This window comes from Canis lupus, chromosome 23, assembly GCF_048164855.1.
Source record: "Canis lupus baileyi chromosome 23, mCanLup2.hap1, whole genome shotgun sequence".
NCBI lineage: Eukaryota > Metazoa > Chordata > Mammalia > Carnivora > Canidae > Canis > Canis lupus.
Window position 1 is genome coordinate 45,883,276 of NC_132860.1, and position 13,411 is coordinate 45,896,686.

Here is a 13,411-nt window from a genome sequence, read left to right on the forward strand (position 1 = left end):
CCATCTGTCACCATACAAATTTACTATAATCTTATTGACTAGATTCCTGGGGTGAACATTATATCACCGTGACTTATCTCTTTTATAACTGGAACACTACCTCTTGATGCCCTTCCCCTCCCCCTCTCCCAAGAGCCCTCAGTTTGTTCTCTGTATCAGTCTGCTTGTTTCTTTGTTTTGTGTTTTAGATTCCACATGAGTGAAATTATAAGGTATTTGTCATTCTCTGGTTTATTTCACTTAGCATTATACTCTCTAAGTCCATCCATGTTGTCACAAATGCCAAGATCTCATTCTTTTTAATGGCTGAGTAATATTCCATTGTGTGTGTGCATGTGTATACACACATACATATATGCAATATATATATATGCATATATACAATATGCTACACATATATATACACACACCACATCATCTTTATTCTAGAATAGGGATCTTTAAATGGAAGGAGATGGGAGTTTGTATACAGGTACACAGGGCTACAGAGTTTATCCATAATAAAAGAGGAGACAGGGTAGAGTCAATGGGCACAGAGACTACTGGGAGCTCATGGGATTTCTCTTCTGTATTTTCAGTTAATTTTTAACCGAAACATATGCTTAGTTAAAAATAAGTATTCAAAGATTTTATACGAGTTTTATTTGGTGGCATCTAACAGATAATCACCCATAACATTTGTCCTTTATTGTCTTGAACATAATTTATCACAATTGAATTATATTGTTAGTATTTATTCTTCCTAGATTAGGTAGGTATAATAAATGTGTTTTAAAATGTGATGATTAGGGGATCCCTAGGTGGCGCAGCAGTTTGGCGCCTGCCTTTGGCCCAGGGCGCGATCCTGGAGACCCTGGATCGAATCCCACATCAGGCTCCCGGTGTATGGAGCCTGCTTCTCCCTCTGCCTATGTCTCTGCCTCTCTCTCTCTCTCTCTCTGTGACTATCATAAATTAAAAAAAAAAATGTGATGATTGTATGTTAACTTACTGTCTGGAATGGTAAGTGAGCAAATAGCATAGTTAACTACCATTTTAACAGTATCTTCTAGGTAGAATGCTTGACTATTAGTTGATATTTCAGGAAAAATTTTTAAATGAAAATTATAGAAAATACTTTGCTTAACAAAGTAAATTCTAATTCCATTCCATAAAGGCTTTCTGATACTATATTAGAAAGAACATAGTAGAGTCAAACTGAATGTATTCTTAACTGGGAATTTATTCTTTTTCCATAACTGCCTTCAAAACCGAGCTCAAAAAGGCACATTCTCCCCAAAAAGCTTTCCTGATTAGACCAATCTATCTCATTCACTCATTTACTCACTGTCCTCTCAATGCCAATTTTCTAAATTTAGAGGCCATTAATTTATATTGACTGAGAGTTTCATTTCAATATTCTTATGTGAGCTTTATGAGGACACAATCTAACTTAGTTTCATTTATATCCTAATTACCATTCCTTTAAAAATAAACAAACAAACCAGCATTTATTACAGTGAACTAATAGGGCACAATGAAAGGTTTTTAGCTGCCTAATTCTTCCAGGAAGGATTCTTAAATTGAGTCTGATGCTATCCTATCCCTCAATGATTACTGATTTTTTTTCCCTCAGTAAAGTCTTAGTACTGTATTTCTAGGTGCCTGCTAAGATTCCCAACAGTCAAACAAAGAAAAAAGGTTTTTCTATAAAATGGAAGTCATTTTTCCAAATCAGAAGTCCACATGTAATATTTTCTCCCTAGTACTATATAGCACTAAATAGGACTCATGTCAGAATTTTCATTTAGAAATGTTTAAAACTGTCTCAGCAATGAACATACCTGATTCCAAACATACAGTGAACATAGTTAAATAAAGCTCTGCGCAGCGTGGTTGTGTCAACATCCTCATGGGCGGCCATAGTGTTATAGGTGAGATTGTAGACCATGCGAAACTTCTCATCAAGAAGATGTCCAATGTCAGAATAAAGTCTGTTCACCAGGGAGAACCCATGATTTTCCCAGGTATAGTCCTAAAAGAATAAATTGTATCCAGTTACAAAATGGGCATTTTCCAGTTAAATTCCATGTTTGTAGTAAATGTAACTACTGAAGCAAGTACATGAAGATATTTCATATTTAATTCTAAGCTGATAGCTTTACTAGAAACCCTTCACATCAGTTCATAGATCAAAATGCCATGTAAGTTCCCTCAGTGGGGTCCATAGTTTGACATGCTGGTGATGAACTCTGGCCACCTCCTGTTGTTGTGTACTATGCAAACTATACCCTTATCTGGAAGAACCCCAGAAGACCTGAGAATATTCTTATGTGACCAAACCTACTCAGTGACACAGCAGATCATATGAAACAAGTGCAAAGGAGTCTGTCTTAATTCAAACTTCTACTTTCTTTAGGAGCCACATCACTACTGTCGTTCTGTTTTCTAGGGGTGGGGGTGGTAGCACTTAAGCCCATAACTACTGGTCTATGGTTTTATTACAAAATGCCATTTTATTATAAATGTAACTTTATCACTTGATTTGCTCCCTGCTCCTCTAAAAAAAAAATTGGTATGAATTTTATACAAAATTGGTATACAATTTTATACATGTAATAATGCAAGTAACTGAGTAAGACATTTCCTTTTGCCTTCTTAGAGAGGAAACATTGAAATAAAAATTCATCTCCTGGGAGATCAAATTAGACTAGGCCAAAAACTAGGTTACATCAAAAGATTCACAGACTATCAAAATGACCATTAATTTCTTTAGAAGTCAATGTACTTACATTTCAACATTTCACAGTTAAAATGACAGTATTTATTCTCTAGTTTCTCTGAATTAAAGGCATCTTATACCTGAGCTCGGAATGTTGGCAAATGTTCTTCTCCTCGTCTGGCAAAGTCCTCATACCCAAAACCAGGGTCTTCGATATATCGAGAGACATCAGATGTTATAATCATGTCATCTTCAAAATCTAAGGACAATAATGAACAATCCAGAATAAAGGAAATTGTGCAGAGAACAATGAAACTGCTCCATTGCCCTCCACTTTTTAGCTTTTCCATGGATTTCTGAAGTGACAATATTGATTTCATGGCTTAAGTTTCTAATTTAATTTCATTACCAAATACTGACAATCGTAACATTTACCAGTAGTTGTCTGGGCAAAAACATGACTACATTGAAATATCTAATCAGTAATAGCAAAAAATCAATACACTAGCTTTACTTACTTAGAAAATGAAGATAGCACAGAGCTTTGAATATGTATTTCTATGTATATATATTTATACATATAAAACTTAAACTTTTTTTAAACTCTTGTGGGATGAAGTGGGCTGCAGGGAAAGAGAAGAGATGAAGGTGAAAGACCATCTGAAGTCTAACATTAAGACAGATTTTTGTTAAAATTCAATGGTGTTTCATCTGGATATGTTCATGGTGAAAACTAGTGCAATTTAGTTTTTTTTTTTTTTTTTTTTTTCAATTTAGTTCATTTTTTAGCTCATGAAGAGGCATTGAGGGAGAAGGCCTGGGAAGGGAACTGGGACAGGGAAGAAAGTGGCCTTCTGGTACCACCATTATTCTGAGTTGACTTGGGCGCTACAATAGAAAGAGTCAGTTTGAGAAAATTCATTGAGTTTTACACCTAACGTATGTGTGCTTTTCTGTAGACATGGAAATAAAAAGGGCATACAATGTATGAGGTAAACAATGTGTTGAGATTGTGATTAGACTATTATAAAAGTGACATTCAGGAAGACAGGAAGACTACAACAATCTTTTAAGACAGCTGAATTCTGTATACTTGATAATATTAAAAATTTACCACTGAACAATGTTAAGTGCCCAATGTATGTTAAATTGTTTAAAGATTATTCGAACTCACTTTTTTTTTTAGGATAGTCTGACTTTATAATTACTTTTCTCTGATTTCAACTACTGAAAGGGAATGAACAACCTTTATTTACTACTTGCTACCTAGAAAATGAACATACGTTTTCAAAATAAAAAAAAAAGCTCCTTCCATGCAAAGAACAGTATTTTCTTAAGTATTTTAATCAATATCAAATAAATGCGACTTAATAAATAACTAATAAAGAAATATTAAATAGTTTCTAAAACAAATTTTTAAAAGATTTTATTTATTTGAAAGAGAGAGTGCGAGCAGGAGCGGGGGTGGGGCAGAGGGAGAGATAGAAGCAGATTGCTTTCTGAGCAGGGCTCCATCCCATGACTCTGAGATCATGACCTGAGCCGAAAGCAGATGCTTAACCCACTGAGCCACCCAGGTGACCCAGTTAAGCAACATGATGGCATAAAAAACTAATTCTTAAATGGACAGTGTTGAGAGGCTTAAAAAAACAATGCAATTATAGTAATTCATCCAAAAGGCACAGTAAATTAATTTGCCTTCATTCTCTTTAATCTTTGCTATTTCATGAAAATCCTAGCAATAATTATTCTCTTCACAAGGGGTTAGCCTTGCTTTAGATCACTGCCATGGACTATAATAGAGTGCTTGATAATGGCAGGAAAGGTCAAGCATCCAGGATACCTAAACTTTGGAAATATTAAAATTCTTACCTAACTTCTTTACTATCCATAATGAGAAGAGACTGACATTTGCTGGGTACTTACTATATACCAGTTACTATGTTTTGTACTTAATATCTATTTTTTGTTTCAGTAATGCAAAAAGAAATATCTTCTTAAGAACTAAATTACTAATACCCTGTCAGTCCTGAGTTGTCAGTAAGAAATACAATGTGGATCAGGTTAGGATGGTGTGGAAAACATGTAAACACTGAACTACTTAATTTGATCTGAAGCTTTTAAGTGACTGTTTTCTAAAGGGAAATCTTGGGCCTATCTCTAGCTAACCCACAACTACCACGTGTCTCCTCAGGCTGCAGAAGTCCTTTTGAGTAAATGGAAACACTTTGAAAATGGCATTTTCAATGCTTTGTCTCTTCATATTTATGAACGAGGTTATGCTTTCCTTAATTCAATCCATCACATACTCATCGACAGAAATGAAGGAAAAAAATTGAAAATGTAGTTAGTGCTCACTGAGGCTGCTAGGAAAACTAGGAGTTTTGTGGGCTGTGAAGTAAAATCAAACCAAGAACAGTGAGTGATAACTGAAGTCTGCAAAAGTTTCTCCCCTGATGTGTTCTCACTGCCCACACTGCACAACCAGTTTGGTTATACTGAGCAAACACAGACTCTGGGGTTGACGATTACCCAGCTAGTTCATTTGATTTTGATGTTAGTTTTTGATTTGTCCATAAACATTTTCAAGTTGTCATATGACTTTTAAACATTTAAAAATAAATAATAATGAGTAACTAACCAAATGAGACAATTTATCCCATGAATAATAACCATTTATTCATTTTAAAATTAGGAGTCAATCAAGACCTGTCTTCTAGGCAATTTTGTTCACTTAAAGAAATGTACAAAAGTCTCTCAAAGTACAAATATTTTTTAAAATTTTATTTATCCATTTGACAGAGAGAGAGGGCCAGAGAGCACAAGCAGGGGTAGGGGCAGAGGGAGAAGGAGAAGCAGGCTCCCTGCTGAGCCTGACGTGGGGCTCGATCCCAGGACACCAGGATTGTGACCAGAGCTGAAGGCAGACACCCAACCGACTGAGCCACCCAGGTGCCCCTACAAATACTTTTTTTCAAATTTATTTTAAGAAGCTAAAATTAGCACTCTGATCAACAAATCTAAAATTCCAATTTTAATTATATCTAAAGAAATATTTCAAAGTCTAGACTACAAGGAAATAGTATTTTGCACATTGGCTGCATTCTGCTGCCCCTAACATAATACAGAAAAAAAAAACCAAAAAACAACTCTATTACAGTGAAGAAATAGCTTTCTAACTTCAAAAACAAAAACAAAAAAAGAATAAAACCTGGTTAACTCTGTTACCAAGCTATAGAATACTACCTCTGTAGAACATTTTAAACATTTATTTTCTTCAAAAGGCTTGAAAAGCTATTTTTAGAATCTCTACATGGAATCTGGAATGCTTTATCACACAGGTCAAACCAAGAAATTCATTATGGGAAAAAAATACATTTCTATTTCCATTTCAAAACATGGTAAGGTTATAAAAAGGACCCAATTAGCTACTGTATGGAGTCATTTTTCTGTTACTTTTGTGGGACTGGCAAATACTGGGAATGGTTAAGAGTAAACAACGAAACGATTTATTTCCTTGACTGATTTACAAATGATACAGCCTCTTCTGTCAAAATTAGAACATAAATTTTTGGCTAGGACCTAAGACTTGCTAGTCAAAATCCACTACTGTAGAAGGCAGGAGTCCCTGCTTAAGAGCCCAAGAAAGTACAGACTGGGGTCCAACATATATTTTCAAGGGGCACCTGGGTGGTTGAGTCAGTTAAGTGTCTGACTCTTGATCTCAGCTCAGGTCTTGATCTCAAGGTTGTGAGTTCAAGCCCCACATTGGGCTCCATGCTGGGTGTGGAGTCTACTTAATAAAAAAACAAAACAAAAGCAGCTCTCAGAAGAGCTTTATTAAAGGAAAAAAATACACACACACACACACACACACACACACACACACACACGTGTTTTTAAGTATTAAAAAATGACTAAGAGAAATAAAAATATTTATACCCTTCCAGCTCTAGTGATGTTAGAGAAGCTCTTAAAAATTAATGTCTGAAAGCAAATAGATATTACCAACCTTAATAAAAATGTTTACATTTTACAATCTTGGTTTACCTTGAAGGTTCACCCTAGGCTTATGATTTCCCTTTGTCCCATGCGTTCCCTCTGGATGGTTTTTATAAACGTCTCTTCTGATTTTAACTCCCAATCATATGCCAATCATTTCCAAATTTTCCTCTTGAGTTTAAAAGCCTCTCCTGACCCTTTAGATCATCTGCTGGGCCCTGGCTACTGTGGTTTGTATCCTGGCAGCACTGCCATCACTTGGGGGAATGACAGTAATGTGGTCTCTCAGGTCCTAGACCAGACTGAGTAAATCGGAATCTGCATTTTGATAAGATTCCCCAGTGACTGACATGCAATGAAAGTTTAAGGAGCAGTGTACTAGACATCTCCAGGCTGGAGGTTTTACAGACCTCTTAGCTTGAAATGTCCAAAATATGGCAGGATGCATGCTCCTTAAGCTTAGGAAGGTTATCACAGTAAGGCCTCTCTGTTTACCTAATCAGCTTATGTGGTGGCATTACATGCCTCATGGTTTATGCCTCCTTGTGTCTCTGTCCAGCATCATGTTTCCTTATCATGGTGCCATGGCTCTGTTGGTTGTTTACCATCAACTCTCCTGTCCCGCAGCCACTGACCGACTCCCTTGCACTCCAGTCTCTAAGACATAGAGTCCAATGGCTGGAGGAAGTCTTCCTCTATGGTCCCTCCTCTGCACACTCTTCCTCTACCCAGACTTGATTCAGGGTCCTCTTCTAGGTTCATATACTGCTCACACTCTGCTATGTACAGTGCTGAGACTATAGAAGGTACTCAATAAAATGTTTGTAGGATGGATACTAAGCCAATAAGTAAAACATCAAGTTTCTTTATTTGGGATTTCCTGCTGCTTAGAAGCTCTGAGAAACTAGAACTTAATATAGTCAATGAAGTGGATAAAATCTTTCATAAAAAAGACCACAGGGAAGATGATAAAAGGGGTTTTTGTTCTTCCTGGTGAAACTTCTGAGAACTACTGGTCAATGCTATGTTTAAAATTAACAAACAAGTTATGGCCTAATCAGTTACCCTTGGAATTTATGAGACTGTCTGGTCTTAAGACTAAACATTTTTTAAACCAATGAAACTCTATTTTTAAAATGTTATGTAGATTGATGATTTTGGAGGGTTTCAGCCTTCTATTGAGTCAATGCTATTTTTTTAAAGATTTATCTGAGAGAAAGAAAGACAGAGGAGTGAGGCACACAGGGAGTGGAAGAGAGAATCTCATGCAGACTCCCTGCTAAGTGCAGAGCCCGATGAGGGGCTTGATCTCATGACCCTGAGATCATGACTTGAGCCGAAACCAAGAATTAGCCGTTCAACTGACAGTGCCACCCAGGTGCCCCGATGCTATTTTAATAAAATTTACTCTGTGGTGTTCGAGATCTTTTTTTAGTCATAACTGCAAAGTTGCCTAATTCAAAGTCTCTTAGAGTATTACAGGGGGAAAAAGTGCATTTTAAGACAAGAGCAAAGATGTCTAGCTTTTAATACAGAATGAATTCCTCCAAATTCAACAGAAGAAAATGACCTAAATAATGCAGTTTTATAAAATGCTGAAGATGTCTCCAAAGAAATGCAAATGCAAGTACAATGTAATTTTAGAAGTAATCTGGAAAAGTAGCAGTGCGAGAACAATCCTCCCACATCCTCCCCACATGCAAAAAAAGGCAGAGATATGGTTTTTTTTTTAATTTATCTATTGAAACAGGATTTTACTCATCATTTCAAAACATCACAAAAGTAGAACGAACTAGGTATCCCTATCTAACATTGTAGGCAACTGTTCTGGCTTTGAATCACATTTTACCCAGGATGAGGGTGGACTACAAAGCTGGAAGTCCCTCACCAATGGACCTGGAGTGTATTCAAGGATGCATCAATAGCGTTAGGGGGAGCTGTAGGAGGAGTAAATAGGAGGAACATGGTAGTAGACTTGCTTTTATGGATCTGTATGGAAAATATGGATCGTGGTTAATCAGGGATGTAATAACTCAAAGGTAAAGACAGTGGTGGCAGGAGGAGTAGGGGAGCTCACCTGAATGAGGAAATGAATGAAAAGTGTCTCCAGAGACCACAAAAAGACTTTCTTTCTTCTCCTTCTCAAAGCGAGTGGTCATTTCTTCCTGAGATGCCTCTTCATCTTCCCTCTCTCCCTGAAGCCTCTTCATTCTGTCCATTAAAGCCTCTAGCTCACTTAGAGAATCGACAATCTAGGGTCAGGTAAGATAATGTTGGGTGTCAGTTATATTAAGAATTATTCTAGTAAGTGTCCCTACTTTTCCAATGCAACCTTATTATGTACAGTGGTCATAGTTATTTAGTTCCCAGGTGGGTTTTCTGTGAACTCCAAAGAAAATCATATGACATATTCAAATGTTTTCAGAAGTATGAGTTTTTTTGTTGTAGTTATAAATATATTTAACCTAGAATTCTAGCATTTGGTGTATATTAAATTATAGTTTATTTTATTTTAATTTATTTTATTTTTTTAAAGATTTTATTTATTTACTCTTGAGAAAGAGAGAGAGAGAGAGAGAGAGAGAGGCAGAGACACACAGGCAGAGGGAGAAGCAGGCTCCATGCAGGGGGCCTGACGTGGGACTCGATCCTGGGTCTCCAGGATCACGCCCTGGGCCAAAGGTGTTGCTAAACCGCTGAGGCAGCCGAGCTGCCCCTATAGTTTATTTTAAACAGTGAGGCAGCCTTATAATTTGTAATAATATCAATTTGCTTTAAAAGCCTCTTTAAGATAACTCAGAACTTCATATACAGGTTAAATTTTTATAGTAGTAAAAGTTGTGCAGAAATATTTCAAGTATATGATATCTTGTTTAGTCAGACAAATTCTTTCTAGATATTTTTCATGTTGGGAAGTTTAAAGGCAAAATAGTAAAGAAAAACAAAGTTCAGAAAACTAACCCCAAAGTTGCTGCCTGTAAGGGATGCATTCTCTATATTGTTATCATTAGCGAGATCACAAACACAGAAATTGTTGACTGATATTAGCCTGAATCCATTGGAGATTTCTGGATCCCTCTCTGGATTGATGCCACTACCAAAAACAAAGCTTGCCAAAGCATGATAATGTGCCAGTAGGACCACAGCATGTACCAGTTCGGGCAGAGACCAATTATTTTCTCCAGTTTTGACAAGTTTCTGAAACAAGAAAGCAAATCAGAGTAAGAATGAAAATCACAGAATGCTACACAGCAATTTTAGAAAGCATGGAAAATCCACCAACTTTTTATGTCCATTTATAGCAATTAAACTTAAAACTCCCTTTTAAAAATGCTTTGTATAATAAAGATACGGCTTTGGTCAAACAATAATTACATTCAACTGTCAAACCTCTCAGCATAGTTATGTTGTAGATTCTAAATCTCTTATATGTACAATGAAATTTCTGCTTTCAAAGCACTTTTTACATATGTTATTTTAATAAGATATTTCAGAATATCAAAGAACACAGAAGCTAGAAGAGACTTTAAAGATTACCTAGCAAAGCTGCTCATTTTAAGGTTTTTAGGTAAAGACTACCTTAAAAGTCACATAAAAATCCAATTCAGTAAGTCAACGTTTAGATAGCTTCCTGATGGAGAAAGAGCCTGTAGCAGATGATAGAAACCGTAGAATACTAAGAACTTCAAAAGTTTCAAAGCACTTTTTTATATGCTATTTTACTTGAACCTCCTGCTGAATGATGGAATCACAAGGGAAGCCATTAAAAACAGTGATGTCTGCATCCTCACTTTCTCCAAGAGCCAATTCCATCTGTCGAATCCATCAGAGATTGTTTCCCATCAGAGTCCTCTCTATCTTGCTTGGTGTACATGTGCATGTGTGCACATCCTGCTGCTCCTCACAAATCTACACTTTAATTTGACTCACTTCACAGCCAAACCCCCATGATAAACCTCTTATGCTTTACTCTCCATTAACCACACACACACACACACACACACACACACACACGCACACGAAATTTAATATATCACCAAAAGCTCAGGAAAAAGAAAAGGAAAAATTAATCATATTCTATCACCTTCATATAACTTATACATATTTTATAAGCATAATTATATCATCAGAGTAACACATCTATTTTTTCTCTGCTTTTCAAACCTGACATTTTGACATGTTCATTTTTCATGAGGCTACACTGTCTTATATTAAGCATGGACTGTATATTCCATAGCAATGGATGTTACTACTTCTGCATGCTTTCCTTTACTGTTAGATATTCAAATTGCCTCTAAAGTTTTTTTTGTTTGCTATTATGAATAGCATCTTCATGCTATAGCTTTGAATAATTCCTAATAGGATTTTTAGGGCAACTACACTTTAAGACTTTTGATAATACTGCCAAAAAGCCTTCCAAAACAACTGGTAGCATTTACAATGCCTCTGTCAGGCTTTTTTTTATTAAACCTGAAAGAATAGACAGTCGATACTCATCTCGAATTTCTCATCTTACCTTCATTTCTGTTTTTTTTTTTTTTAAATTCATTGTAATTTGTTTTCTTTTTTAAAGCAAGCTCCTGAAGCAACTTTCACTAAGGTCACAAAGGACCTCCGAAAAGGCCAAATCGAATTATTTCTGTATGCTCCCACTTCTTCCTATCTCCTACCCCCACCTCATATAACCTTCCCTACATTCTGTAACCTGAAGCTGTTAGCTACTTTTCCAACATATAATGTTTCACACTCTATTATTTGTCTGGGATACCCTCCCTCTACTTGAAAATTCCCACTTACTCTTCAAGACCTATCTCAGATGTTACCTCTTTCATGCAACTTCCTTATCCCATTCTTTTTACCCATATCTCCATCAACCATTGTGTTGTGCTTATTGTCATTACCTCTCTTTCTTTCTTCCCCTAGAATCCAAGCCTGTTCAAGGGCAGGGTCTATCTTTTTAGACCCACCACAGAAGTAATTAACATACGACATAAAAATAATGATTAATTCTTCCATCTAAGTAACACAGTGTCAAATCAGAATGTAAATCTCAGGGCAGCATTACGTTTCACAGATTCCCAGGTACTCAATCTCTGAGAGTACAAAGACTTAAAAAAGCTCAGTTTGGTTTAATTGAGCAAATAACGAACAAAAATGTAGCCTAAGAAGAGGATCAACAAAACCAATGACATTTCTACTCATCAGAAGCAGGGAATTTAAATACCTCAGGCTTCTCTGATAATAATTTAGATGACAGCTGTTATGTATTGAGTAGTTACCAAGCCCAAGCACCATGCCAAGGATATCCTACAAACGGCCCCACCCTTTCCACCTGCAAGTGCTCTAGTCACCAGCAACTCTGTTTCTCCTGAGTTGGAAGAGTTCATTTTTCTTTCTTTTGGAAAGAATGGAAAGAAGCTCCTTTCCACCTGCAAGTGTTCTAGTCACCAGCAACTCTGTTTCTCATCTAAGCTCCAGCTTCCAGAGGCACCTAAGTGTTCACTCCAGTTGGCAAGTCATTTTTTTTTGCAAAATTGTAATTTCCAAATCTTAAAATTATGAAATGTTAGAACTACAAAAGAGCCTGGAACTCATTTAATCAAGACCCCTCATTTCATAGAGGGTGGATCTCCCGAGGCTGGGAGAAGTTAATTCACTCAAGGTCACAAGTGCAAGAACCCAGGTAGCCTATCGTGCCAGTTTTCCTTTGTTCTACCTCTTGCTTGAAAACAGAAATCAACATTTCTCACGAAAGCAGTTAATTATTGATTACCTGAAGAGGAATATTCTATTTGTACCTAGATTAAACCCCAGACTTTCTTTTTTTTTTTTTCTAAAATTTATTTATGATAGTCACACACAGTGAGAGAGAGAGAGGGGCAGAGACACGGGCAGAGGGAGAAGCAGGCTCCATGCACCGGGAGCCCGATGTGGGATTCGATCCCGGGTCTCCAGGATCGCGCCCTGGGCCAAAGGCAGGCGCCAAACCGCTGTGCCACCCAGGGATCCCCAACCCCAGACTTTCTATATTTCTCTCTTCTACATGTTGATATCTCATTTTTTGTTTCTAACATGCAAGTATTTAAAATTAAGTCTTAAGCAAAAAAAAGAAAAAAAGAAAAAAGAAAGAAAAATGAACTCTTAGCTAGAATCAATAGTAAATTTCTTTTTTATTTTAAAACAGCACTCAGTACCTGAATGTGCTCTTTCGTGATCAGCCAGGGTCGGTGTGCTAGCAGCTTGTTTATTTCATTAAGATTTTTCAGTCTTTGCGGTACATATTCCAAACCATTCAACCACTCAGCAATACCTCCTGTCTTCAAAAATTCATCCACGTGCATGTTTATTAGGTAGGAACACTGATGTCTAGCCGCAGCCTAAAACACAAGAAGAGTCAGTTGATACAATAATCATGATTATTAAAATAATAATAATAATAATCGTGGTTGTTATTCTACTATTTCTAAACAACAGTAATTCATTTGGAGTTTAATAGTTTTAATAACCAATAATTCTTTTCTTACAGATTCCTTCTCCTGCTAAAACTTCTATCACAATATGTCACAGATTCTTTTTTTTTTTTTAAGACTTTATTTATTCATGAGAGACACAGAGAGAGAGGTGCAGAGACCCAGTCAGAGGGAGAAGCAGGCTCCATGCAGGGAACCCGATGCAGGACTTGATCCCAGATCCCAGGGTTGCACCCTG

General features: G+C 36.6%; 1 protein-coding gene across 2 annotated transcripts in view; it reads right to left on the reverse strand.

Moving 5' to 3' along the window:
• The window catches only part of SESN3 (sestrin 3), a 71,611-nt gene that overhangs the window by 10,986 nt on the left and 47,214 nt on the right, over positions 1-13,411 (reverse strand). For both annotated transcript variants that reach the window (XM_072795072.1, XM_072795074.1), the window contains exons 4-8: positions 12,898-13,080; positions 9,665-9,901; positions 8,781-8,955; positions 2,842-2,960; positions 1,824-2,014 (exon numbers count right to left, since the gene is read on the reverse strand). In XM_072795072.1, coding sequence (XP_072651173.1) covers positions 1,824-2,014; positions 2,842-2,960; positions 8,781-8,955; positions 9,665-9,901; positions 12,898-13,080 — 905 coding nt within the window. The remainder of the gene's footprint in view (positions 1-1,823; positions 2,015-2,841; positions 2,961-8,780; positions 8,956-9,664; positions 9,902-12,897; positions 13,081-13,411) is intronic.